This window comes from Syngnathoides biaculeatus, chromosome 9 (assembly GCF_019802595.1).
Source record: "Syngnathoides biaculeatus isolate LvHL_M chromosome 9, ASM1980259v1, whole genome shotgun sequence".
Lineage (NCBI taxonomy): Eukaryota > Metazoa > Chordata > Actinopteri > Syngnathiformes > Syngnathidae > Syngnathoides > Syngnathoides biaculeatus.
Window position 1 is genome coordinate 14,937,471 of NC_084648.1, and position 27,726 is coordinate 14,965,196.

Consider the following 27,726-nt stretch of genomic DNA (forward strand, 5'->3'; position numbering starts at 1 on the left):
GACTTCGGTGTTTTTAAGAACTTCACCTGAACCCAGTCAAAATCTTTTTGGAAAAGTTAGAAGTAAATTTATATCTTCAATTTCATATTTTCTCCCAATTTCACACCCTGAAGAGTTCCAGAAGAACATATGAATGGAATTTTCTCTCTGCTCCCCACCACCCAGGGCATCACCAACACAAGCTTGACGGCGATGGACGTATCGGTGTTAGGGAACATGTGTTGCACGCTGGACGGCGCGTATATCGCCACCTCGGACGGATCCATCCTGGGGAAACTGCAGAACTGTGCCGAGCTCAGTGAGGTCCAAGTCGCGGCGGTGGAAGCGCTGCTGCTGAGCGGGAACACCGAATATGGGTAATAATTTAGTATTTCTGGGTTTCAATGGCATAGTCATGGTTTACTATCGGCAAATTCAGCTAATTGTTTTTTTTTTGGGGAGGTACGGTGTGGGGGGTGTGGATATATTCACTTACGCAGGGGTGTCAAACTCATTTTTGTCGCAGGCCACATTGTATCGTAATTCCCGGCCTAGAGAGCGCACCTGGTTACAAGCCTCACTGAGTACATTTGTAAAGGAAATACCACTGGTACATACACACGCCGCAGCTGTGTAAAAGCCTCAAGTGCCCACATTGAAACACGAGATATTTACAAAGAAAGACTAGTGCTAACACTGCCCTAACGCTAGTACTAACGCTAGCGCCATGCTAGAGGTAGCGCTAATGCTAGCACCGTGCTAACGCTAACAGGGCTGGTTAAAATACAACGTACCGGTAAATATCACGGAGACAGGCCAGTAACATGTTAGCACAGCGCTAACGCTAGCTCAGCGCTAACAAGGCCGGTAAAAGTCCTCGGCACATATATTCCACCGGTCTCATTCTTACCTTTTCCGCTCGAGTGCCTCCTTGCGGCTGTTAGAAAAAAAATGCACAAATTAGCCGCATCACCGCATAAACCGCAGGGTTGAAAGCGTGTGGGGAAAAAAAAAAAAGTCGCGGCTTGTAGGTCAGAAATTACGGTACTTGGGGTTTCCCTCGGACGGCCGTTATGGCTGTGAAATGATTAAAAAAAAATTTAACCGCCTCATTATATTCAAACGTAAAATTTATGAACTAGTTTTGGATTCAGAAATCAAGGGTAATGGGTTTTTCCCAACTATTGTTGTTTGGTAACACAAAAATGCTTGTAATATCTCAACGTTATCATTTATGATAGGACAATTTGAAATTTTGGTACAGAGTTGAACACAAAAAAAATAATGGAAGTTGATACACATGATTTGCCACCGGGGACCACATGATCTCATGCGTCGTGCCGAATTTGGCCCCCGGGCCTTGGGTTTGACACTAGTGACTTACAGAAAGAAATTGCATATTTGCAGCTTTTGAGTGTATTTTTGTCCACTACAAGAAAGTAATAATCAGTGTCATGAAAGTATGTTGAAATGACACACGTCCGTTTAAGATTTTTGGAGGTTGGGGAGGAGCTAAGTTTAGCCAGGGTTGTTAGCAGAAATGTGTTTTTGCACTTCTGAGATCAAGTCCTCTGTAAGCGATTTTCTTCTGCAGACGATATTGTTGTATTTTTAAATGGTGGGAAGTTTGGGGGAATCATAATTGTGACACATTGTATAAACTTTTAACTTAAAACTTAAAACGTAAACTTTACATTAAAATCATAAAAAAAAAAAAAAAAATAGGGGCTGGGGATTTAATCAATTTTCTGCCATCTTGTTCTGTGAAAAATGTGTGCTTTTGTGTGTCGCCATACAGTACTTCGTCCAATTGGACCCAAGCAACCTTGGAGGGTCTTGGAATTTTACCTCTGTTCATGACATCCAACTTCTACGTCAACTTTGACCGAGTATGTCGCACTTTTTTTTTTTTTGTTCTCTTCATTTGACGGATTAGTCCAGTGTTTCAAATCTTAACTGTCACAAAGGTTGTCAAGGTTTGGCATCACATCACCATGGTTGGGGATACTACTACGTATACCCGTTTCCGATGAGTGTGCATTATGTAGGAGGCCAAAATGGGTGCTAGGATTCAAAATGGCCGACTTCCTGTTCAATTTTTGAGCATAGATCTTCAGATTTTATTTATTTATTTTTTGTCTGGCTCCTTACGATAGACATTCCCACCCAATTTGGTGTTGATCAGTGAAACTGGTTTCAGGAGGCCTTCTTTGTTATTAAAAAATGGAATTGGATCATTCCTCTAATGACACGTGTTGGGATTGAGTGGGTTCGTCACGCCGTCTTGTGCGCCTCACGCTATATTTGTTGCCTTGCAGGAAACAAAGCGAAGTTTCTTGAAGGACTTCCTGAAAGTTCTCAGGGAAAACCGTGTGGACAAGCAGAAGCGGAAGAGCCTGAAGATAGAAATCGGGAAGTCCATTCCAAAGAAGGCCAAGCGCTCACTCGGTTTGTTCATTTTATTTCGTTTTTTCAAACCCCGTTCTCGCCGAGTTTGCTTCTTTCAAAATGGCGTCTCCCCCCCCCCCCCCCCCCCCCCCCCCGTTGACCCGTAGCGAACGAGTGCACGGTCGGCTACATCACGCAGGTGACCGTCAGCGACGAGACGTTCCCCTTCGACTACGACGACGTCGGTCAGTTCGACTGCTGCCTCAACGCCACCGTCGTCAGGGACAACCTGGGCGCCATCACGGCCAAGGTGGACCAGGACGAGTACCTCGAGGTCGTTCTGGAGAAGCTGCGAGAGGTGGGCCGACAGAAATCAGCGGTACTCAAACTGGGGTCCCCGGACCCAAACGTTGACGTTTGCAAAATCATTTTCCGAAAATGATGACTGGTCATTTTTCAAAGATTCCACCACTTTTGCTACATACCTCAGCGACAGACAACCCTGAACAAAGACCATTCTTTCTTTTTCTTTTTTCTTTCCTTTGTCTTTTGTCTTTTTTGTTTATCTTTTCTTTTTTCCTTTCGCTTTTTTCTTTTTTTGCTCTTTTTCTTTACTTTTGTCTTTTTCTTGTTCTTTTTTGCTTTTGCTTTTTCCGTTTTCTTTTTTGATCTTTTTCTTTCTTTTGTTTCTTTCTTTTTTCCTTTCAATCTTTTTCTTTTACCTTTGTTTTTTTGCTCTTTTTATTTTTTTTCGTTTTTACCTTTATCTTTTTCCCTTTTTTATTTCTCTTTTTTGCTTTCTTTTTCCTTCTCTTTCTTTCTTTTTCTGTCTTTCTTTTTTCTTTTTGTCTTTTTCTTTCTCTATCTTTTTCTCATTTTTTCTTTTTCTTTTTGCTTCTCTTTTTTCTGTCCTTTTCTTTTTTCCTTTGTCCTTTTTGCTTTTTCCTTTGTTTCTTTATTTCGGTCTTTCTCACTTTGTGTTTCTCTCTTATTCTTTCTATTTTGACTATCTTTCTCTCTATCTTTTTCAATTTTTTTTCTTTTTTCCTTTTCGCTTCTCTTTTTTCCTCTGTCCTTTTCTTTTTTTCTTTTCTTTCTTTCTTTTGGACATATGGTAATTTGCCAATTTGTCCGACGGCCGCGTTGTAGCACCAACTACTGGTGAGGAGGACTTTTTTTTAACAGTATCGGTGGCTGCATCGGTAACCTTCACAAGTACCTGATACCTTGAAATAAAGCGGATACCTGCAATCCGTGCTTCCCTATCTCTTGAAACGAGGAAAAAATACAAGTTCTACGGTGCAATGTGTGTAAAGAATAATGCAGTTTTTGTTTTGAAGGTGTATGCAGACCAGTCAGCCATCCCGGAGGATCAGGTCCAACTCCTTGGACCGGCTTCACGTCAAGCCACCGTCGATGACGTCAACTTGTGGGACGTCGCTTTGGTGGACACGCTGGCCTCCCTCATGGATGCGTCCAACGGGCCCTGGAACGCGACCCTGGTACGTCAATGCGTGGGCTGGAAACATTGCAGTAGCTCTGGGGAAAAAAACGCGTTTGACTCCCCACGCAGGCCGAGCGGATCATCACCAAATATCTGAGTCACGTCGGGAACACGCTCGGCAGCGCGGAGCTCAACGCCGTCGGAGGCGACAATCTGTGTTCCCTGGACGCTGATGTCCTCCAAACTATTTCGGCAGAAAGTCTCAGGTAATATCTGGAGGGACATTCTGCTGTTTTTCGGTTGACGAACGCATACTTGTGCAAAGTACGTGTATGCGTCTGGAAAGTATTCAAAGTGTTTCATGTCCGGTACATTTTCTTGGGGTGATGAAATCATTTTTCTCTTTAGAATTCTACACACAGTCCCCCTCAGTTATGAGTTTCATGGCTAAGGCTGTGGATGCTTATGTAATGTGGCTTTTTTTCCCACTTATCACATCTGAGCCGCTGGAAAACTAGCACCGTAATTTCCGGCCTATAAGCCGCGACTTTTTCCACCCGCTTTCAACCCTGCGGTTTATGCGGTGATGCGGCTAATTTGTGCATTTTTTCTAACTGCCGCAAGGGAGCACTCGAGCGGAAAAGGTAAGAGTGAGTAGCATGTTACTGCCGTGTTGCAGTGATTTTTACAAGTATGTTTTTTTTTTTTTTTTTTTTTTTAGTGCGGCGGCGCTAGCGTTAATTATTGCGGCGACGCGAGCAGTAGCATTAGTGTTAGTTAGTTAGTGCGGCGGCGTTAATGTTAGTACGGCGGCACTAGTGTTAGTGTGGTGGGCCTAGCGGTAGCGTTAGCGATTGTGGCGGCTAACGCTAGCGTTAGTGTTAGCGCGACGGCACTAGCATTAAACTCTGTGTACCGTCTTTTTTTGTAAATATCTCTTGTTTCAATGTGGACACTTGCGGCTTTTACACGGCTGTGGCTTATGTATGTACCAAATAGTATTTCCTTTACAAATGTACTGTGTGCGGCTTATAACCAGGTGCGCTCTGTAGGCCGGTAATTACGGTGCTACTACTTTTGACTAAGGCCGTAACTCAATAAAATGTTGAATAAGTGAAGCACATTGTGCGTATTTCACATCAGCGTGTGAAATCCTGCAGAAACGCGAGCGTCTTGAATGTGTCCACCTGCACGCTGGTGAAAAAGCAAGTTCTCTTCAATGTCGCTTTAGAAGCTTTCAGGGGAAGCACACGCTCCACCGTTTCCACATCGGAGTACCAGCTAATGACCCCTTTTGTTGGTAGGCCAACACACACAACATCCTTAGACTGTACCACCTCCTTAAAAAAAAAAAAAAAAAACGGCCACTAAAAACAACAGGCCTGGGCCACAACTGGCCCCCCGGACCGTAGCCTGGACGTCCCTACTTTACACGGTCACTTAAAACGATGACGACGTACTGACTTGTCTTTTCTACCCCGAACTGCAGGGGGCGCGCCACCAGAATACGTTAGCGCTCTGGTGGGCTCTGACGTCAACATGGATCTGGAAACGTTCATTTCGCTGGATCGTTCCGTTGTTTTGGTCAGTGTGTACATTTCAGTTCACGCCGATGTTTAGTTTGTTCACTGAGGTCACGGCCCCTCCTCCTTTCCCAGGGTTTGAGTGTACGTAACGTTAGCGGTCTTATCGGCACCAACTTGCCAGACTTGAAGTTGTACGAAAACCAAGAGCTGGTGCAAGAATGGATCCAAAACCAGTTCCAGTCTGACCTGAACACGCTAGCACTGGGCCTGCAAGGTGGCAAAGCTGACCCCACAGCACCCCCCACAAAAGGCTCCAACCAACCATCTCCGGGATCTACGGCCGGTTCCAACCAACCATCCCCGAGACCTACGGCCGGCTCCAACGGTGAGTACGGAACCAAAAAAACATGCCCGCCGTTGCCATTTGCCTCCATATTTGCGCCGCTGTCCAATTCCTCCATTTTGGTAGGCGAGCTCTGACGCCCGCGTCGGCGTCAACGGCGTACCGGATAATCGTTCACTGAAAATTGTTCCGTGTTGTTTGGAACATAAAATACGAGATATTGTTTTAACTACTGTTATTTTCCGCGACTTTTTTTCTTTCAACCTTGCATTTTATGCGGTGAAGCGGCTAATTTGGAGGGTCACTTGAGCGGAGTGAGACCGGTGGAATGTATGTGCCGAGGAAGTGACTTTTACCGGTCCGGCACTGTTAGCGCTGTTCTAGTGTTACTGCCGTGTCTGTGATTTTTACCAGTATGTTTTTTTTTTTTTTAACTGCCCCTGTTAGCGTGGTGCTAGCATTAGCGCGGTAGCACTAGAGTTGAACTCTGTGTACTGTCTTTCTTTGTAAATATTTCGTGTTTCAATGTGGGCACTTGCGGCTTTTACACGGCTGCGGCTTATGTATGTACCAAATGGTATTTCCTTTACAAAGTCCCACCCCAGTACAGGTATATACACATATTCACATATTTTTGCACCCAATTTTGTAGTTTGTCTATCGAAGAATATCTTCAAATTTAAAAAAAACTTTTGAATGTCAGATTTTTTTTTTTTTGGGTCACAAAAACACCGAGCGGCAACATCTAACCCGACTTTCCGTTTCAGGTTCCCGTGCGAGAGCAGCGGCCGGCGGGCTCTCGCTTCTCATCCTCGGCCTGTTGGTCACATCCGTTTGATCGACTCACGCGTGAATGGTTTTCATATTGAAAAATATTGTTTATCAGGATATCATATCAGATGAAGTGATTCCCAACCGTTGATGATCAGGTATGCTGCGACATGTTTTACAATTTCACCGGATAGGTACTCATTAATACCTTTTGTTCAGCAACGTATCGTGACAAGCAGGATTGTAACATAGATAACTACTAGATAGCATTTGCACTCGACTTGTGTATCCTTCCGTTAACATTCCGAAATGAGAATAAAACTTTCAACAGGGCCAGATTTCACAAGAAGTCCATTTGTAAATAAATTGTCGCCATCATCGACATTGGTGTGACTTTTTTTGGTGGTGTGTAGTTAAAATTCATGTAAAGTACTCCCGTGTGCCTTTGGGTGAATAAAGGTTGCAAAACACGGACACGAGTCGCTGTTTGGGTTACTTTTCAGATTTCAAATACGATTCAACTCTGGATAGCAAAGACCTCCCCAAAAATGTTTTTAATCCGTAAAAAATACAGGTCGGCATTTCACACAAAAACAATTGCAGCATTTCAATACCTGAATAGTTCAATAGAAATAAGAGTTTAGTGATTGGAAAATGTACAAAATAGATCAATCATTTGGAACACACAGACAAAAAAAAAAAAGTCAAGTGTTCATCTTTACGAAGAAAGTGAGGATGGATCGAGCCGTTGGCACTGAAATACAAATCATTTACTCTGCCCCCGCCCATAAAGTGGTCCTGTTTTTCATTTGGTGGGGGGGGGGGGGGTGTAATATTTTGGACCACACCAAAAGTCCGATTTCACCACACCCAATGAAAACAAAAGCGACACAAAATGGCTCAGACTGAAGAAAAAGTGCAAACATTTTGAAATTAATTTTGTTAGACTTTGCTGTGGTTGTAGAAATCGAAACATTCGGGTAAGGGGGGGGGGTGTGGCTACATGCCTGCTAGATTGGGAAATATAATAAGAATAATAAGACACCCGTGTGGCATTAACAATTCAGATCCTGAGTGATGTTCCATCCGTCAATCTTCCACGACGCTTAACCTCACAAGGGTCGTATTCGCCTCATGAACAAATTCTTCAAAATGTGACCGTTGGCCTTGGTAGAGGTCTGCACACTGCTGAGGATCAGCGCTTTATTAGCGACGTGACAATTTTGCCAGTTACACTTAACGTGAAATTTGATTGGCACGTCGATCATGAGTAGACCCACAAAAAAAAAAAACTCTCAGGAAGTCTGCCATTTTCTTTGGAGGCAGACATTTTAGGTTCACCATATTGGCAGTTTCCAGGCATCCTTTAAGGCATAGGTGTCAAACTCAAGGCCCGGGGGCCAGATCTGGCCCACCGCATGATTTTATGTGGGCCCGTGTAGGCAAATCTTGTCCATCAACTTTGGTAATTTTTTTTTTTTTTTGTTTGTTTAAATCTCGACCAAAACTTCCACTTGTCATATCATAGATGATGACCATGAGATATTGCATTTTTGTTTTACCAATCATCAAAAATACCCTTTATCTGAATCCAAAACTAGTTCATAAATATGTAAATATAAGTCAATGAAAGATTTTGATGGTTTCACAGTCATAAAGGCCCTCTGAGGAAAACCGTAAGTACAATGTGGCCCGTGACCAAAATGAGTTTGACACCCCCGCCCAACAGAAGCGGTACCTTGACTTATCAGCTTATTTCATTCAGTGATAAGACTTGGAACTCAGTTTATTTTCAGTCATAATTTACCCGATTGAATTTGGTCGGGGAATTTTCACCCACTTATTCTCCGAGCGACCACCGGCCTATTCCTTGACCGACGTGCGATGGCAGGGGTGTAAAAGATATTTATATTTTTTAGACCCAAAAATTATTTTAATAAGCAGATATAAACTATCAATAAGGATTTCCAAGGGGGGGACACTTAAACAAAACAAATTGGTCAATAACTACTTTTGAAATCATAAGCTAGTAACACTTGTTTATACAACTATAGATCCATCCATTTTCTTAGCTGCTTATCCTCACAAGGGTTACGGGGAGTGCTGGAAGCTATCCCAGCTGTCAACGGGCAGGAGGCGGGGTACGCCCTGAACTTGTTGCCAGCCAATCACAGGGCACATGGAGACAAAACAGCTGCACTCACAATCACACCTAGGGGCAATTTACAGTGTCCAATTAATGTTGCGTGTTTTTGTGGGAAGTGGGAGCAAACCGGAGTGCCTGAAGAAAACCCACACAGGCACAGGACAACATCCAAACTCCACACAGGCGGGGCCAGGATTGAATCCGGGTCCTAAGAAATGTGAGGCCAATGCTTTACCAGCTGCTTCACCGTGCCACCCATCCCAAAAACACGCAAAATTAAAAATTGCCCCTTGGTGCGATTGTGAGTGCGGCTGTATGTCTGCAATTGGCTGGCGACCAGTTCAGGGTGTACCCCGCCTCCTGCCTGTTGCCAGCTGGAATAGGCTCCCGCACTCCCCGCGACCCTCGTGAGGATAAGTGGCAAAGAAAATGAATGGTTGGATGGAAAAGTGAAGACTAACACTTTTCTTAATTTCCAAGGAATATGAATTCGGCGCACACGATTTGCTTTTGCAAATGATTAAATTGGGCTGGATCTGGCCCCGGGGGCCTTGGATTTGAGACCCATGTGCTATGATTTTGGGGTTTAATAAAAATGTCGGTAGATGAAATCGCTCAATGTGCGAGTCAACAAATGTCATTTTTATTACGCTGGTCCATTTGACCATTCATATGCTAAATTTTTTCCCCCCTCTTGCATCATTCGAGCAGAATCTGAAGCTTGCTCATAACTAAAATTTTATAATGCAAAGCAACAAAGTGACGATTCATAACACAAAGAGGAAAAAAAAAAATCATAAATTGGGGCATTCGTAAGTGAAGGTAATACAGTAGTGCATTCGGAACCCCGTCAATAACCGAAATGAAAGTTGCCGGCCACGTCGATTTAAGATAGGACGTGGGGGGGGGTCTGAAATTGAACAGGAAGTCTGCCATTTTGGGGAAGACTTGGGGCGCTCTTAAGTCAAGGTACCACTTGGTGCAAGTTTTTTCACTTCACAGAGCGCCGACGCATCCCTTCGCTCTCTCCCGGTGCTCCCGTAGCGACCGTCAGGAAGCCGACCGGCTTTCCGTCTGCGAGGCGTCCTTTCCCTCGTCCGCCTCCGCGACTTCCGTGTCTTCCTCCTTGAGAGCCCTGAGCACGATCCTGAGGAGCGCGTTTTGATGGAGGAGGTTCTCCGAGGCGTCGGCCAGCTCCCGCAGCCGCCGCAGCGCCTCGCCCAGCTGCCGGCTCTTCTCCCGCCGCTGCTCCTCCAGGCTGCGCCGCTCCTCCCTGAGCTCGGCGTTCTGAGCCGCCAGGTCGCGGGCGTCGAACCGCAGCTGCCGGTTGTCGCGCCAAAGCTGCGCCAGCTGCTGGGAGAGCAGCTCGCGGGCGCGGTGCAGCGTCCGCACTTCGCGCTGGAGCGATTCCAACTCGGCGCGGAGGACGGCGGCGCCGCCGCCGCCGCCGGGCCCCGGAGCGTCCGGGGTCTCGGGCGACCGGGGTCGGTCCGTGTCGGGACGCGGGCCGGAGTGCTTGAGGATGAAGCGGAGGAGGTTCGGGAGAGTGATGCGGAGATCTTCCGGAAACTTCACGCTCAGTTGTTTTCTTCAAACACAAATATACGTTTCATCCTGTAATTTCCCGCCTATAAGCCCCGACTTTTTTTTTTCACACGCTTTCAACCCTGCGGTATATGCGGCTAATTTGTGCATTTTTTGTAATGGCCACAAGGGGGCACGCGAGCGGAAAATGTAAGCGTGAGACCGGTGGAATATATGTGCCGAGGAAGTGACTTTTACCAGTCTGGCCCTAGCGTTAGGGCGGTGGTGCTAGCGTTAAGCTCTCTGTGTACCGTCTTTCTTTGTAAATATCCATGTCAATTTCAATGTGGGCACTTGCGGCTTTTACGTGGCTGTATGTACGGATGTACCAAATGGTATTTCCTTTACAAATGCACTGGGTGAGGCCTTAGCACAGCAGCACTAGCGTTAGCGTAGCGGCGTTAGCATGGCGGAGCTAGCGTTAAGCTCTCTGTGTACCGTCTTTCTTTGTAAATATCTATGTCGGTTTGTGGCTTTTACGCGGCTGCCATTTCCCAGCCCTGAACTTTACCGAGTCCCCTCACCTGTATCGGGGGAAGAAAAGAATGGTGGGAACGCGATCCACCATGAACTCCCACGGGAGGTCGTTGCGTGCGACGTTCACCCTGCAAAAAGATTAAAAAAAAAAAAAAATACCCAGAAATGACACTTTTTACCAGGTCGGATGTGGCGTTTTTGTTTTTCAAGCTCGAAGTTTACATACACTGTGCAAAAGCAAGTTTCGTTTTTTTTTTGGATCATTGCCTGAAGCCAAATGAACAGGATCACCAAAAAATTTAAAATTTCAACGTCAAACGTTTTTATCCATTTCTTTATTATCGCATTGCATTTCCTTTGAACTTCATGACTTGGTTCGAACCCTTTTGGGTAACCTTCCACAAGCTTCTGAGAGTCCCCTGCTAGAATCCTGGCGCAGTCCTCCTGACAGAACTGCTGGAACTGACCCAGGTTTGTCGATTTCCTTGCTCGCACGCACCTTTTCCAGATCTGCCCACAGATTTTCGACGCGATTCAGATCAGACCTTGACTTTGACTAGGGTTACTGTCCAACTAGTAGACCCATTTGCGCCCAAGTTTTAGCTTCCTGTCTTATGTCTTGAGATGTCACCTTAATATCTCCATATAATATTCTTTCTTCATGATCCCGTTTATTTTATGAAGAGTTCCAGTTCCCGCTGCAGCAAAACAGCCCCAGCACATGATGCTGCCACCGCCGTGCTTCACAGTTGGTACGGTGTTCTCAGGTCTACAAGCTTCCTCCCGATGTAATGTTGGTCATTATGGTCAAACACGCCCACTTTAGTTTCATCAGACCACAGCTGGAGAAAAATTCCTTGTGTGTTTTTACACACTTGGCCATTAAATCTGGTTCTGATTCCGACACGTTTCCAGAAGTTAAGATCTTTGTCTTGGTGTCTTTTTACAAAGTGTAATCTGTCTTTTTTTGTATTTTTCTTTAGGAGTAATGGCTTCATTCTCAGTGAGTGGCCTTTCATCCCACGTCAGTGTATTTCTTACATGCGTCATCCAGCATTTTCACAAGGTTGCTTTTGTTCTGGGGTTGAGTCACAAATTTCAGAGCAAGTCTGCTTCCTGAGCGGTGTGATGCCTGGACATTCTAATTATGTTTATATTTGCGTATAACTGTTTGAACAAGCATCTGGAAATTGCACCCAAGGATGAGCCAGTCTTGTGGAGCTCTATGATCCGCTCTCTAATTTCCTGGCTGATTTCTTTCCCGTGTATTCAAACTCGGAAGTCGCGGTTTTGAGGTGTGGCCTTAAATACATCCGCAGGTGTGCCGTCAAATAACTCACATTAACCTAACCACGTTAACCTATCAGGAGCTTCCAAAGCCATGACTTCATCATTTGGGATTTCCCACATATTTTGTATATTTTGAACTGTAGCATATTATCGTGATTTCTTTTTAAATTTCCTTTGACTCGTGTTGAATTGTGACAATGAGTTTTCCTAATATTTGTGGAATGACACATTTCAGTTTTAGCAGTTATTTGACTTTTGGATATTTGGGTGTGCCTTTGTTGTGACAACCTGTTCCACGACCAAAAACAAAGAACCGGAAACCCACGGCAGTGGCAGTCACTGTATCGTCGTACCTGGCGACGACGACGCCGCCGTCCCGCTGCAGCAATCGAGCCAGCTGGACGAGGACGTGGTTGAGAACGGAGCAGAAGCCGCACCACTGGGTGTAGTAGAAAAGCAGGACGTCCTGCGAGAGACGCGGTCGGACGTTGATACGGAAACTGATTTGAGGTCAGGGACGCTACGGAGGCCGCCTGTCACCTTTTCAACATCCATGACGCAAGGCAGGAAGGAGGAAGTGGTCAGCTCGGCGATTAGCGGCTGCGGAGTCTCAGGCTGCCCCCGTTGGGGTTGGTCCTGACTCGTGGCTCGGCGTTCTTGTTCCTCCTCGCCCACCAAGTATCTGTGCAGGAGGTTGTAGGGGGCGCTGAAGTTCCTGATGAAGGCCTCTGGAGCAAACACGAACACGCAATCACAGAATGTCATCTCACTCCAGCAGTCGTAGGCTTACCTAAAGACTCCGCAAGCGTGGCGGCGGGGCTGCGCTGCAGCACGTAATGCACTTCATCCTTTAAGTTCACGATGGTCGCGAAGGAGCCGTCGCCTTGCGCGCCGGCGTTCCGGTGGCGCCATACGGAGCCGTTTCTGTTTCCCGGTGCCCCCAGCCTCACGGCCAGCGGCCAGTTGAGGTCCATATCCAACAGGTAGAACCTGAGCGTCTTGTTCGTCTGACAGCGGAGCCCCTTGAGGGGGTCGGACGAAGACGTAGGGGTAAAAGGAGGGGGATTTTGCGCACCGGACGCCTCTTCGGTTCGTCGAGTGGGGGCTTTCCCGCAGCAGGCGCTGTGTTGGCTCAGTGGGCTGTAGCTCAGCAGGAAGCTGCTACAGTGAAGGCGCAAGCAGCCGCGGTTGCGAGCCGACCGCAGCGCGGAGGGCAACGGGCAGCGCGACCACGAGCTCGGGCACACCTCGCACTCCACGCCGGAGTCGGGGTCCACCTCGGTGCGGCAGCACGGCGAGCCGGACCTCGAGTGTTGGCTGTGCGCCTCGCACGAGTGGTAACGCAAAGCCACGTCGGCAACCTGGGGCAAGAGAAGCAAAAATACAAAAACTGGACTGCAATGCTGTTCCTTGGAGAAAAAGGGGTGAGTGGTATTGGCAAAAAATTGTGTTGAATAACATATTTCTCATGTGGTCACATCCTGTCGGCGGGCTCACCTGCCGCAGGAGGCCGTCCCGGTCGGAGTCGAGCGGATCGTGCGGCAGGAAAAACAGCAGAGCGGCCCCTTTGGTCAGCTCCTCCTCCAGGAGCCGAGACTTGGTCCCCGGCGGCTGCAGCCACTGCAGGACGCTCTCCTGGTGCTCAAACACCCAGCTGCACACGGCGCGGGAGGTGAAGTTTTGTTCCCGTCTGGGGAAAATCTGACAAGTAGAGCGGAGGCGTTGTTGTTTCACGTCCAAATATGCAAAGTCTTGTGTTTACGCTCATAACGTTAAAGGGTTCACGGTTGTGTAGATTTATATTATAATGAATACAGAACTACAGCTGAGGGTATCTAAAAAAAAAAAATAACACTTACTGTAATTTCCGGCCTATAGAGCGCACCTGGTTATAAGCTAACCGCTAGCTAGCGCAGCGCTAACCACGCTATCCGCTAGCCAAGTGCTAACCACATTAACCGCTAACGAGACGCACGTACACCAAAAGCAAGATATTCATGTTAACGAGCACACCGTTGATTTTAAGAGTGACACGCAGACAATATGGGGGAACAAAGGGTGATGGGGCGTTAGCGTAGCGCTAAGAGGGCCGTTTAAAAAAAAAAAAAAAGACACATACCGGCAAAAGTCACTTCCTCTGCACATATATTCCACCGGTCTCACGCTTACCTTTTCCGTTCGAGTGCCCCGTTGGGGGCGTTAGAAAAAAAAAAAAAAAATATGCACAAATCAGCCGCATCACCGCATTAGCCGCCGGGTTGAAAGCGTGGGGAAAAAAGTCGCAATTTATCGGCCGGAAATTACGGTAATAGTAAAGCCGGACAATTATCATTGTGCACGCGTTCCTAATATTGTGCCAAGTGTTCATATATCTCACCAAAGAAGAGTTGAATCTTCTGTGGAGGTAAACGCTTTCATCCTCTTTCAGCGAGATGGCGGCCGCCACCTGCCCGTCGGTGACCACCCCGAACCGGATCACGCCCCGGAAATCTGCGCACGTGACCCCGGAAGTGAACATTCCGCAAAAAAGGGGGCGACAGGGCGGACGCTCGAGGCTGCTTACCTCTTTTTAGGGCCTGCAGGGCGGAGGCCAGGTACGTGACGTAGCCCGGCGGCTGGGGGGAAGCGTTAAACTGGAAGAAGCCCACCACTCGCGGCTGGTAAGCAGACTCACAGTTAAGACCCAAACAGACTTTGTAAAAAAAAAATATATATATTATATATATATATATATTTGTCAATACATCCGGTACCTCGTGACAGGAGAGGAACTCCCGCAGTGCGGCTCTTGACGGGAGGTACGTGAGCGGCGTGATCACTCGTAAGATGAACCGTTCCACGTAGGCCGCCACGTGTGGACCCTTGTACTCGATGGGTCCGAACCTGACGCGGCGAGACCACTTAGTCGGTTCTCAGACACGAATTGGATTTACGCGACAGCGGTTCAATACCGCTTGATAGATTAGATTGCACTGAGCAAATAGAGGCGGCGCGGTGGCGGCAGCTGTAAAGTGTTGGCTTCACAGTTCTGAGGTCCAGCGTTCGATCCTGGACCCGCCTGTGTGGAGTTTTCATGTTCTCCCCCTGCCTGCGTGTGTTTTTTCCGGGCACTCTGGTTTCCTCCCACATTCCAAAAACATGCAACAGTGATTTGAGACTCTAAATTGCCCCTAGGTGTGATTGCAAGTGCGGCTTTTGTTCGTCTCCATGTGCGCTGTGATTGGCTGGCAACCAGCTCGGGGTGGACCCCGCCTCCAGCTGGTATAGGCTCCAACTTGTGAGGATAAGCAGCAAGGAAAATGAATGGATATATAATTATAATATAGATTTTTTGGGTCACACTGCATCAATTGAATGCTGCTCCTTGTGGTGTGCCTGAATTGGCCACCAGGGGGCAGTATAAGACATAAACTTCACTGGAACTTTATATCATCCATCCATCCATTTTCTTAGCCGCTTATCCTCAACAGGGTCAAGGGGAGTGCTGGATCCTATCCCAGCTGTCAACGGGCAGGAGGCGGGGTACACCCTGAACCGGTTGCCGGCCAATCGCAGGGCACATGGAGACAAACAGCCGCACTCACAATCACACCGAGGGGCAATTTAGAGTGTCCAATTAATGTTGCATATTTTTGGGATGTGGGAGGACACCGGAAAGCCCAGAGAAAACCCACAAAGGCACGGGGAGGACATGCAAACTCCACACAGGCGGGGCCGGGATTGAACCCGGGACCTCAGAACTGTGAGGCCAACGCTTTCCAGCTGATCCACCATGCTGCCCTCAATGAATCCATAATAGTAATAATAATAATAGATGCCATCAGGTTTTTTTTACAATCATCATACAATCACTTTGCATTTGCAAAAAAAAAAAAAAAAAGAGAAATATGATCAGTAACAATCATTTTCAAAATCAAATAAAACAAAAGTGAAATATAAACTGAAACAGATACGGTAAACGCTTAATTTGTTTTGGAGAGCGGTTACGATGCTACTGAACCCAAGATGCGACCCGTTGGCACGTCGAAGAGAAACGTTCGCCGGAGTTGTTGACAGAACGAATCAGCCATGAAGCCGAAGAACTTCAGAATAAAAAAAAGTCTTTCCTCACCGCCGGTAAAAGAGGTGGATGGTGGGGTACTTGTAGAAGTGGTTGAGCCTCCTGCACCTCCCTCGACTCCACCAACAGTTGATGGCAACAAACTGCACCTGTAAAGTTCCAAAAATCACAACACGCATCACAGGAAGCGTGAAGATATTTGCCGAAAATGTCTGCAAAACCATGACCTCGTTAATCAATAATGCTCATCTCCGTGATCACTTTCAGAATTTAACAAAGATGAAAGAGATACCGGTGGACAGTTCTTTTCAGAGTGTTGAGTGGTTCTTTGTCGCTTTGGTACCTGTTTTGAGAGTTTCTCGGCCACCAGTTGGACTTCCTGCCTGGCGGCCATGGAGTGGGAGCACCACGGCGCGTAGAAGAAGACAAAAGACACGTCGGCCACGCTCTTGAGGCGCTCCACCTGGTGAGGGAAAAGACGCATGCCGTAATTTCTGGCCTCCAAGCCGCGACTTTTTACACACGCTTTCAACCCTGCGGCTAATCCGGTGATGCGGCTAATATGTCCATTTTTTCCCCTAACGGCCGCAAGGGGGCGCTCGAGCGGAAAAGGTAAGGATGAGGAAGTGACTTTTGCCGGCCCTGTTAGCGCTGCGCTACCGTTAGCGCCGCGGTAGCATGTTGCTGCTGTGTTACTGACATATCTCAGTGATATTTACCGGTAAGTTTCATTTTAACCGCCACTGTTAGCATTAGTACGATGGTAGCGTTAGCTTTAGCGTTGGCACTAGCGCTAGAGATATTTACAAAGAAAGACGGTACACAGAAAGTTTTAACACTCAGTGATATTTACGGGTTTTATTTTAACCGGCCCTGTTAGCATTAGCGCTAGTGCTAACGCTAGCGATATTTACAAAGAAAGACGGTACACAGAAAGACTTAACACTCAGCGATATTTACAGGTAAGTTTTAATTTAACCGGCCCTTTTTGCGTTAGCACTAGCATTAACGTTATAAATACCTAGCTAGCGTTAGCGCCGTGCTAACGCTAGAGATATTCACAAAGAAAGGCGGTACACGGAAAGAGGTTAACGCTAGTCGTGTTTCAATGTGGGCACGTGCAGCTTTTACACAGCTGCGGCGTATGTATGTACCAAATGGTATTTCCTTTACAAATGTACACTGTGAGGCTTGTAACCGGCTGCGCTCTGTTGGCCAGGAATTACGGTACATCATATCCCATTTATAATTCAATAAGTGGTAAATATCCAGCCACCAAATTAGCATCATTATGAAGCAGAGCCACATGTGCCCCCCCCCAAGTATATTTAATATTAGTGGAAGCCCCAATAACAATATGCACAACTGAAATATACTGTACTGAATTAAATGTTTTTTTTTTAAATATGAAGTCACAGTGACATGATGCACAGTTTGACATTTTAAGTCTTTTGCAAATTCATCCACTTGTGAGCTTACCTGGTCAAGCTGACCCAAGTAGAGGTCCACTACTGGGGAGTCCGGCGAGAAGAAGCGCAACGGTGGTCGGGCCGGTGCCACCACGTTCTTTGCGCGGCTGCACATAAAAATACACGACAACTGAACACTTCACCCCCCCCCCAAAATTAAATAAATAAGCACTGGAAAAAAATTGTTTAATTTCAGAAAAATAAATTAACATTGTCTTAGATCACTAATATTGGCACTAATTTTTTTTAAAAATGAAATTGAAATAAATGGCATTCAAATATTTCGCACCCCCCCACCAAAAAACACCTAAAAATTGTAACATATTGTCAAAAAAGACAAAATTGGATCGCATTATACTGGATATACGGTGGAAAGCGTTGGCCTCACAGTTCTGAGGACCCGGGTTTGATCCCAGCCCTCCCTTGTGTGGAGTTAGAATGTTCTCCCCGTGCCTGCGTGAGTTTCCTCCGGGCACTCCGGTTTCCTCCCACATCCCAAAAACGTGCAACATTAATTGGAGACTCTAAATTGCCCGTAGGTGTGATTGCGAGTGCGGCTGTTTGTCTCCATTTGCCCTGCGATTGGCCGGCAACCGCTGTAGGGTTTACCCCGCCTCCTGCCCGTTGACAGCTGGGATAGGCCCCGGCACTCCCGCGAGCCTTGTGAGGATGAGCAGCTAAGAAAATGGATGGATGGGTATATTGGATATAAACATTGGCTACAGTTATGACATAATTGTATATATAATTATGCAATTTTGGCAGCATGATTTCACACTGACTGCTGAGATTTGATTATGAAACATGAAAATAAGAAAAAAAAAAGTTTAGTTTATGGATTATAACTGCTATACCGCAACCCCCTACGCTATTTCTTTTGTGTTAGGGTCACACTGAAGGACTTCGGTCACAAATATGCATTTAAAAATTAGCCAAACTATCGGCACAAAGTTCACTGCCGCCATCTAGTTGTGGTAACCTTGAAGCTCAGTCATATGTCAATATTTTTGCTTGAAAGACAAATAAATATGGAAAAAAGAAAGCACATTTTGACCAAGCACTTAAAATAAAGTACACGCACAGTATAAATGTAAATGTTGTTTGTTTTAACAAGGTAGATGAACAGATTAATGGCATTGCTATGCACTTCAGTGGCAACGGGCTATTTAAGATACGAGTGTTGTGAAATGCGAGCGCGTTCGCTGCACCAATTAAACTCGTAAACGGAGGCACCCCAGTAATTGGATTTGAATGAAGGACAAGCTAAGTGACAAAACGGTGGCGTGACTTGTTATCGGATTGAAAGCGTCGGAGGGCATAAAAGCCAGCCACGCCAACCGCGTACCTGCACGTGAACTTGACAGCCAGGACGAGCAGAACTCCGAGCACGATGGCCCCGCACAGGAGAACCGGTCTCCGGGCCATCAGACTCAGCACCTGCCGGAGACCCAGCCGCGCGCGCCGCAGCATTACAGCCCGTCGGCGGTTCCTCCTCGTCTCATCTTTGTTTTAGACGCCCCGAGCCATTTGGCCCCGACGTCAGCGGTTCGGTGGGTGTGGCTGGAGCCGTGATCCACGCCGGCCACGGAGCTCGGCTGGATTGGACGTGCGCGTAGATGCCGAGAAAGCTGCTCGAACGCGGTCCGACCAACCTTTCTTCCCCACGTACACTTTTCACTTCCGCAACAACGATGCCAGGGACCATTATTGAAAAGCACGTACCCACTGACGGTCTGATGGTAGCAATAATATTTAATTAAAAACAGGTCTATTGCGTTTGAAAATGCATTTTAAAATAATCAATTACTATACACATTCGAATCATCAATTCATAATATCCCCTCGTGAACTATGCATTTTAAGATTTACCTTTACTTTATTGGCGGTCCCTGACGGTGTCGTGACGTATGTTGTACGACAAATAGGAATATTTTGTGCCGCTAGAGGGCAATAATTGCTCAATTTTCTCAACGAACAATTAAAATATGAATACTTGTGCTGTATGCATTTTGGGTAGCGTCTATAAGTTAAACCATACAAGTACATAGAAAACGTTGAAAAATTAAATCTAAAATCCATCCATTTTCTTTGCCGCTTATCCTCACCAGAGTGCTGGAGCCTATCCCAGCTGTCATGAGGCAGGAGGCGGGGTACACCTTCAACTGGTTGCCGGCCAATCGCAGGGCACATGGAGAAAGGTAAGTCACACCTATGGGCAATTTAGTCTCCACTGATTCATTATGCTAATATTTCTCAATCTTTGTATCCAATTTTGTTTAAAAAAAATCAATCATATATATTTCATTGTTCTTTTCCTTCCGTAGCCATTTTGAGGGGTATTATTTAAAAACCTTCTCATCACCTGAGAATCTACAACACAAATCCAATGTGATTAACAACTTCATACAAAAAATCTGATATTTCGGTTTTGGAAGTTTTTTTAAATTATTATTATTATTATTGTAAAGAGATTTTGTGGGCACCCTCATAAAGTTAAGACAAACAAACTCCAAAAGTAAACATTTATTTTCAATGCACATGAAAAAGGCTGCAGGTAGAAATCACAGTGTTGAACATTTAAGTGCAAATGAACAAAATCAAGTTGTAGGAGATATACACATTATTTTGGATGTATTAATTTTTTAAAAAAATGTAGAAAGCTTCATTTATTAAACTTATTCATTTAATAAAGCTAATCTATTCTGGAAGCTTCTTGCTAAAATTAAAAGCTGGCATTCTTGTTGGAGAGTTGCGTGAAAACATTTGTTCCCCACAAGTTTCCAGAAACATTTTAAACGATGCACTTATAATTCAGGTAAATTAAATGAATAACAATTCCTCAACTTTAACAAGAACACGGCGAGGCTCAGTTTGACCACCGTAAGCGCGCAAATGAGCGCTTCTCGGCCCCCTTTCGGCAACACGACTCGCGAAAGCGCAGCGCTGCCGTCGTTGTTCTGTCCATCTTGTTTCGCACCGGGACAAAGCAGAACTTCACGCAGCAAACGAAGCGGCCGCGCGGACGTTTGCAGCGGAGCAAACGACGTGCGACCCGGCGGGCGTTTGTTCCGTCCCATTTGCGTCAATGCGCCGGCGTTTGCGGGTGCCGCAGCTGTTGCACCAACAGGTCTACGTTGATGAGGGGGCTGATGTAGAGGGCCCAGTAGAAGAGGCAGTTGCAGACCAGCTGGGGCATCAAAGGCCACATGAGGGCGAAGGCCAGTCCCTGATACAACATCGACCACACGTAGTTCCACATCATGCTAGGTAGGGTCCTGATAACAAAGGACAAAAATGTTAAGCTATTAGCGCTGTGAGCAGCTCGGAACAGGCCCTCGGTCTCCCTTTTTCATGGAACGTGCCGGACATGATAAGCAAACAAACAAAAGATTTGCAATTTGTCTCGTTACCTGCTTCTAATTAGGGTTTCATTTCAAATTTCTCAGTGGAGATTCATAAAGCATAAGCCCAAGAATTTCCCCAAAATGGATGACGTTTTGTTCATTTCCATGCACGGGTCCTTGAAACTTTATTTATATGAAACACTTTAAATAGCAACCGTTTTATGCTGACTCATTTCTCATCACGTGATTGGTTAATCCTGAACACAGCCGCATCCTCTGTTATAAGAGGGTGTGCACACTTGTGCAACCACATCTATTTTCTTAGCCACATATCCTCACAAGGATCGCGGGGAGTGCTGGAGCCTATCCCAGCTGTCAACGGGCAGGAGGCGGGGTACACCCTGAACTGGTCGCCAGCCAATTGCAAGGCACATAGAGACAAACAGTCACACTCAGAATCACACCTTGGGGCAATTTAGAATTGTCCAATTAATGTTGCATGTTTTTGGGGATGTGGGAGGAAACAAGAGTGCCTGGAGAAAACCCACGCAGACATCGGGGAGAACATACAAACGCTACACAGGTGGGTCCAAGATCGAACCCGGGACCTCAGAACTGTGAGGCCAACGCTTTCCCAGCCAAATACACTGTAAAAAGCTGAATTTGATGAAGAATTTTAATAAAAGTTTGAAAATAAAGGGTGGCACGGTGGAAGCTGTAGAGACTTGGCCTCACAGTTCTGAAGACGGTGGTTCAAATCCCAGCCCCGCCTGTGTGGAGTTTGCATATTCTCCCCGGGCCTGCGTGGGTTTCCTCCCACATCCCCAAAAACATGCAGCATTAATTGGACAATTCTAAATTGCCCCAAGGTGTGATTGTGAGTACGGCTGTTTGTCTCCATGTGCCCTGCGCTTGGCTGGCGACCAGTTCAGGGTGTACCCCGCCTCCTGCAGTTCCGCAACCCTTGCGAGGATAAGCGGCAAAGAAAATGGATGGATGGATGGATGGACGGGGTCTGGAATATGATCCCCTAGGATAATCAGAGCTTTACTGTTCCACGCCCCTTTTATTTGGACACATGAAGGACTGGTCGCTGGCTGCAAACCTGATTCTAGCCGTGGTCCAGAGTTTCCACAGAGAACAGCACTCCAGCATCGACAGTAGCACGGCGTGGACGATGACGATGCAAGAAGTCCAGTCGTGGACGGAAAGCCAGTCCCAGGCGAATTCCGCTATCAGCTGGTATGGGAGCAGGAAGTACTTGACGGTGAACTCAGTCCACTGTTGCCAGCTGGGTTCTGTCTACGGAGCCAGAACACCAACCGCGTTGTCACATCGTAGGTGTAAAAATAATAATAATAAAAAAAAAAAAAACTTTCAAGACCAATTTGGGAAAGTCCCACCTGTGCGTCAGAGAGCCGGCTCTCTACCGGTTGACCGGCGAGGGCGATGGACGGGCAGCAGGTGTGCAGGAAGGGCAGGAAGGTTTCCGAATAGTCAAACAAGTACAAGTAGAAGAGCGTCAGGCGAGGGGAGCGCTTCATGCCGTAAAGCAGGAACAGGGACTTCCCCGAATGGGCTGCCTGATGGAAAAAGAAAAGAACACGTTTAGCAGACGTCCTTCCATTGTCGGTGTTGCGAAGATGACGTTGCAAATGTTACAATGTTAGTTACAGTTACAAGTTACCCTGTTGAAAATGTAATAGTAGTGTCATTAGTTAATTTACGTTCTCAAAGTAATATAACTAATTACATTTTGTTGAACATTTTCAAGATCAAGAGACAAACTAATCGATTGCACCACAAGATGCCGCTTTGAGTTCATACGGGGGTTCAAACCCGGTCCCGCCTGTGCCCGTTCCAGTGTGGGTGTGACTGCGAGTGAGACTGGTCGCTTGTTTCTATGTGCCCAGTGATTGGCTGGCGACCATTTGAGGGTGCACCCCGCCTCCTGCCCGAAGATAGCTGGGATAGCACACCCCGTGACCCTTGTGTGGATAAGTGGCTCCCAAAATGGATGGATGGTTTGAGACTACCGCAGAATCCGACCTGACCGATAAGAATTACACTTTGCGTGATTCAAATGCAATTAGTTACTCCCGAATTTGGAGGATGTTGTATCTTGCCTTGTATTCCCACAGGTTCTGAGGTCTGACTTCAAGGCCTTGGAGTCTGTACAGTTCCGTCAGAATGGCGTTGCGGTACGCCTCGTTCTGGATGTCCTCCGGCGGATTCCACGGCTCCTTCTTCCCTGGCGTCCTCGGTAATCTGAAATTCGGTCAAGTCATAATGCGGAGCACAAAAGGAGCCGGTGTCTGTTGTTACGTGTGTACTAATGCGTTCAGGTACATGCGCCAAGCACTGGCTAATGGCTAAAAGTGTAGAATTTTGCTTTACCATTTGTGTAAATGAAACATCTTTGATGGTGTAGCATACAAAAGATATGTGGTAATATGATATAATATGTAATAATACTGTCATTTCCGGCCTATAAACCGCAACCTTTTTCACACGCTTTCAACCCTGCAGTTTATGCAGTGATGCGGCTAATTTGTGCATTTTTTCTAACGGACGCAAGGGGGCACTCGAGCGGAAAAGGTAGTGGGCATGAGACCGGTGGAATATATGTGCCGAGGAAGTGACTTTTACCGGTCCGCCCCTCTTAGCGCTACACTAGCCCTGTTAGCGCAGCGCTGCTAGTGTTAGCGCAGCAGTGCTCGCTTTAGCGTGGCGGCGCTAGCGTTAAACTCATGGCTCAGCAACCTTTTTGAGGCTGAGGGCTACTTCGTGACCACCGATCGTATGAAGGGCTACGTGACCAGTTTGCGGCAGACTCAGTTCATTACACGTACATAAAATATTTTTGTTTTGATTTATTGTAGTAAATGACATTACAGGTATTTTAAACTTTTTATCCACGTAAGCAAGTCAGATTCACAATTTAAATCACAAATAATAGTGACAATTTGTGGCCTATAGTATTTTTAGAACATACCTCGCGGGCGCCGTATATGCTCCATTCGCCCGCGGGCACCGCGGTGGTGACCCTTGCGTTAAACTCTGTGTACCGTCTTTCTTTGTAAATATCTCGCGTTTCAATGCGGGCGTTTGCGGCTTTTACACAGCTGGGGCGTATGTATGTACCAAATGGTATTTCCTTGACAAATATACCAGGTGAGGCTTATAACCAGGTGCGCTCTGTAGGCCAGGAATTATGGTAATTATTGCCACTGAAATGATTTTTTTCCCCCCATTGTGGTATATTCAACTAATAATTTTATTTTTTGGGGTCATGTCCAACCGTAGCTCTCTGCGGGGCACAACTTTCGACATGACTTACCCTTACTTATTTACCCCTAACCTTAACACATGACTTAAAAACAAAACTGAACAAAAAAAAAAAAAAGTCAAAAAGGTTTATGGAACATCTGAAACACTTTAATAGCGGCAGGTTTGTGCTGACTTATTTCTCATAGTGTGATTGGTTAATCCTGAACGCAGCCACATCCGCCGTTAAGAGGGTGTGCACACTTGTGCAAGCACATCTCATTTTTAAAATTGGAATTCCCATCTTTAAAATATTTTTTCCTACGAATTTGTACAGAAGTGTGTAGACTTTTTTTTTTTTTTTTTTTTTTTTTTTTAAATCCACTGTACCTGCCATTGACACTGCCTGGCAGGAAGGACTTGCTGGACAGTTCAGGTCCCATGTGCGTCAGCCATAAAATCATTTCCTCTGCGGTCCATCCCAAAGCAGGATGACTGACAAACGGGTCCTCCTGGTCCACCTCGTGGCTGCTGCTCCCCTGATACAACAGCAACGACGCCTGCAATTACATATATACATGTGTTACGACAACTTCAGTCACTGTAAGGGTCAACAAAAGCGGGACCCTATTGCCATCTGGTAACATGAAGTACAGCATCAGACTCACAAAAACAAACATGCACACACGCTGATGTTAAATGTTACACTGAAAATATATTAAAAAAAAAAAAAAGTCACTTATTGCCAAAATGTAATTATTTCTGGTTATTGGCCGGCTTTATACGTGTTATGCTGCATAATTGATGAAACAGCAGTACCTTGATTTACAAGGTTATTTTCGTGACCATGCTCATCACTCAATTTGCTTGTCCTGTACAGCAAATCCATTTTTCATCCAATCAAATCCATCAAAATTATTATTTTTTTAAATAGAAAAAAAAAAAAGAATGGAAAGAAATAAGTGGCACGGTGGCTCAGCTTGAAAGCGTTGGCCTCACAGTTCTGAGGTCCCGGGTTCAATCCCAGCCCTCCCTGTGTAGAGTTAACATGTTCTCCCCGTGCCTGCGTTGGTTTTCTCCGGGTGGGCACTCCGGTTTCCTCCCACATCCCAAAAACATAATGTACAACAATAATTGGACACTCTAAATTGCCCCAAGGTGCGACTGTTGTCTGTCTATGTGTCCCGTGATTGGCTGGCAACCAGTTCAGGGTGTACCCTGCCTCCTGCCTGTTGACAGCTGGGATGGCCTTCAGCACTCCCCGCGACCCTTGTGAGGATAAGCGGCTCAGAAAAATGGATGGCTATAAATTGTGCCACCACCAACAGAATGCTGCTCTGGACGATATTCCGGATTATTCTTTCATTCTCCAGCACCACGGTTTTTTCCTTCCTACGGTCCAGTGAAAGTTTGAGGAGCACAAGAACGGCAAAGATCATTTACTTCTTTATTCATAGTTTTGCTTAACAACTACAGGACGCAGTATGTTCTCTAAGCCGGGCTATCACGATGCAGCAACATACAAATTTAGAGTTGACCAATAAATGGGCAGATAATGAAATAATGTGCAGGGGACCCACATCACTCCGATGCCCAATTCTGATCGATTCAATTTTCTCCCTTTAGCGTTTCAACAGCGATTGCATGCAATTGGACAAACTCCACAGATGTGAAATTTACACCATGTCACAGACTCATTTTGACCGATATGATGCATAAAAAAGTGGGGTGGAAAAAAGATTTCAGGCATCTATTCAAATAAATGAACGGATTTATAACCTACCGCACCACACAAGAGGGCAGCAAAGACGCCAGAGAAGAAAAATAAAAATCCCGCTGCTTTGTGCTGCTTGGTCCTCGACTTGCCCAGATCGTCGCCATACCTAAACACACAAACGCGTTCAGCTCCTTCATCGAGGTGGACAAAGTCAGCTCCAAATGCAACGTCGCCTGGGACGTCACCTCTCAAAAGCTTGTACGATTCGGGAGATTTTGGGGTTGTCTTGGATCTCCGCTCGCCTCCGCTGCACGACCTCGGTGAACAACTTGGCAGTTGCCTGACTGGGAAAGTGGGGGGGGAGCAACATGTGAATGCAACCGCAAATGGTCAGTCGGTAACCTTTGTTTGTTTTTTTCTGATGGCAAAGATGTGTGATAAACACAAAAGTGGAAATGTGAGGTTTCGCCGCAATTGAATTGCTTCCCCGCGTGGAAGTCGGAATCTCAAGTACTGCAAGTAAAACGCGGGGCAAACATTCACCGATTTAGTCTCCTTGTGAAAAATCCTACCTCAGCTGTATGTTGACTTTGGGAAAGCCCTCCCACCTCTGGCGGCACTCGGGACACTCGTTCTTTCGGGAGGACTCCCACCACAGGGCCAGGCAGTGGCGGCAGTAGTTGTGGCCGCAGGTCAAGGTGGTCGGGTTCACCAGGACCTCAAAGCAGCAGTGGCAGGAGAACTCTTGCTCTGAGATCCGCTCGCTTGATGAAGACTGTATCTCATCACGCGCTTCCTGGTTTGCAGCCGGCGAATCCTGTCGATGCATCTGCAGGCGTAATTATAGAATGTAGACGTGAAATGATGTTGAACCTCGAGCTGTGTGTATGGTTGTGTGTGCCATGTGATTGACCACGGAGCAGTCCAGGGTGTAGTCTGGCATTTACTCAAAAGTCAGCTGGAATAGAGACCATGACAGGATAAGGGTCATTGAAAATATATGGATTTTCCCACGGAGTTATCTCAGCATATACTGCTAAAAAGCCACAACAGCAGTATTCTTCTACACTTCCACAAACCTCAGTTTCATTTTTAGTGACAAACAAGTATGATTTCGTTGAAGTTTGTGAGTTTGCTCAACTTGGTTTCACTTTTAATTCATGCGAATGAGCCTTATTTTCACTTACACGGACAAAAAAAACAAGTTAATATCTTAATGTTTTGAGGTAAAAACGCACGTTTTGTCACAACCAGAACGAAGCTGGGTAATATTACAGCATTAAGACGAGCCAAACGTCACAAAATGGCGTTTAAATACAACTGTACACCTCGACAGCGTAATCTTAAATGTACAGCTGTGGCGTAAGGCGAGTGTCATTTACAAAAACAACGAGGTGGTATAATTTCGAAAATAGCCGTTTTGTTAACGTGGTAAAAAGTTTTGGCGAGCTAATTTGAAGCTAGCCGGCTACTACCATAAAAACACCACAAACATTGATTGTTGTCAGGAGCTTGACGATATTTACGTTTCTTTTTCGTTTCGTTTATATTCTATTTTATTTGATAAATGACCCCGTACCTTGACACAGACCGAAACACCGCCGATATAGGTGACGTATACAAGTCCACTCGGCACACGTTCTATTCCACAAGAGAATTCAAAAAATTAGAGCAACGTCGTCGACATGAGTCCACTCTGTCCTCTCCTGACTCGATTGCACGCACGCGCCAGCGTGTCATTCCAGTCCTCTTCTTGTTCTTCTCGGGCGTTGGCGTTGAGGGGCGTGAGGGGTCAAAACACCTCCACGTGGAGGCAGCCAGCCACGCCAAAGTAATGGCAACAATGCTCACCCTGCACATTGTTTCAATACTGTACATGCATTTTCCTCAAGCGAAAAGTGACCCAGAGCAATATTTTCGA

General features: G+C 46.1%; 3 protein-coding genes and 1 long non-coding RNA gene across 11 annotated transcripts in view; 2 read left to right on the forward strand and 2 right to left on the reverse strand.

The window, feature by feature from the left end:
• The window catches only part of LOC133506703 (uncharacterized), a 35,565-nt gene extending 28,638 nt beyond the window's left edge, over positions 1 to 6,927 (forward strand). For all 6 annotated transcript variants that reach the window (XM_061831100.1, XM_061831103.1, XM_061831102.1 and 3 more), the window contains exons 55-64: positions 166 to 356; positions 1,778 to 1,868; positions 2,298 to 2,427; positions 2,535 to 2,725; positions 3,708 to 3,869; positions 3,941 to 4,077; positions 4,972 to 5,111; positions 5,301 to 5,395; positions 5,470 to 5,722; positions 6,448 to 6,927. In XM_061831100.1, the coding sequence (XP_061687084.1) occupies positions 166 to 356; positions 1,778 to 1,868; positions 2,298 to 2,427; positions 2,535 to 2,725; positions 3,708 to 3,869; positions 3,941 to 4,077; positions 4,972 to 5,111; positions 5,301 to 5,395; positions 5,470 to 5,722; positions 6,448 to 6,518 (1,461 nt within the window). In that variant the 3' untranslated portion in view covers positions 6,519 to 6,927. The remainder of the gene's footprint in view (positions 1 to 165; positions 357 to 1,777; positions 1,869 to 2,297; positions 2,428 to 2,534; positions 2,726 to 3,707; positions 3,870 to 3,940; positions 4,078 to 4,971; positions 5,112 to 5,300; positions 5,396 to 5,469; positions 5,723 to 6,447) is intronic.
• Positions 6,928 to 9,166: 2,239 nt separating this feature from the next.
• On the reverse strand, positions 9,167 to 19,174 carry txndc11 (thioredoxin domain containing 11). 2 transcript variants are annotated; one of them, XM_061831107.1, is made up of 13 exons: positions 18,823 to 19,174; positions 17,488 to 17,584; positions 16,352 to 16,471; positions 16,060 to 16,157; positions 14,702 to 14,831; positions 14,512 to 14,605; positions 14,326 to 14,438; positions 13,446 to 13,649; positions 12,739 to 13,309; positions 12,489 to 12,676; positions 12,302 to 12,414; positions 10,706 to 10,786; positions 9,167 to 10,185 (listed from the first exon to the last, which is right to left on the reverse strand). In XM_061831107.1, exons 1-13 carry the CDS (start codon positions 18,945 to 18,947, stop codon positions 9,648 to 9,650), a joined length of 2,472 nt encoding a protein of 823 aa, XP_061687091.1. In that variant the 5' UTR covers positions 18,948 to 19,174; the 3' UTR covers positions 9,167 to 9,647. The 2 variants fall into 2 exon arrangements, with proteins under 2 accessions (XP_061687091.1, XP_061687090.1); XM_061831106.1 differs by lacking the exon at positions 18,823 to 19,174 and adding an exon at positions 17,866 to 17,962.
• Positions 16,486 to 22,941, forward strand: LOC133506708 (uncharacterized). Of its 2 annotated transcripts, none has more exons than XR_009796582.1 (3): positions 16,486 to 16,729; positions 19,586 to 19,675; positions 22,735 to 22,941. It is a non-coding gene; the product is annotated as an uncharacterized LOC133506708 (long non-coding RNA). The 2 variants fall into 2 exon arrangements; XR_009796583.1 differs by lacking the exon at positions 22,735 to 22,941 and adding an exon at positions 21,906 to 22,006.
• On the reverse strand, positions 20,000 to 27,640 carry LOC133506707 (bifunctional apoptosis regulator-like). Its single transcript, XM_061831112.1, has 9 exons — positions 27,385 to 27,640; positions 26,378 to 26,634; positions 26,051 to 26,149; positions 25,872 to 25,971; positions 24,479 to 24,648; positions 22,948 to 23,089; positions 22,225 to 22,404; positions 21,927 to 22,123; positions 20,000 to 20,752 (listed from the first exon to the last, which is right to left on the reverse strand). Exons 2-9 carry the CDS (start codon positions 26,632 to 26,634, stop codon positions 20,560 to 20,562), a joined length of 1,338 nt encoding a protein of 445 aa, XP_061687096.1. The 5' UTR covers positions 27,385 to 27,640; the 3' UTR covers positions 20,000 to 20,559.
• Positions 27,641 to 27,726: the final 86 nt, after the last annotated feature.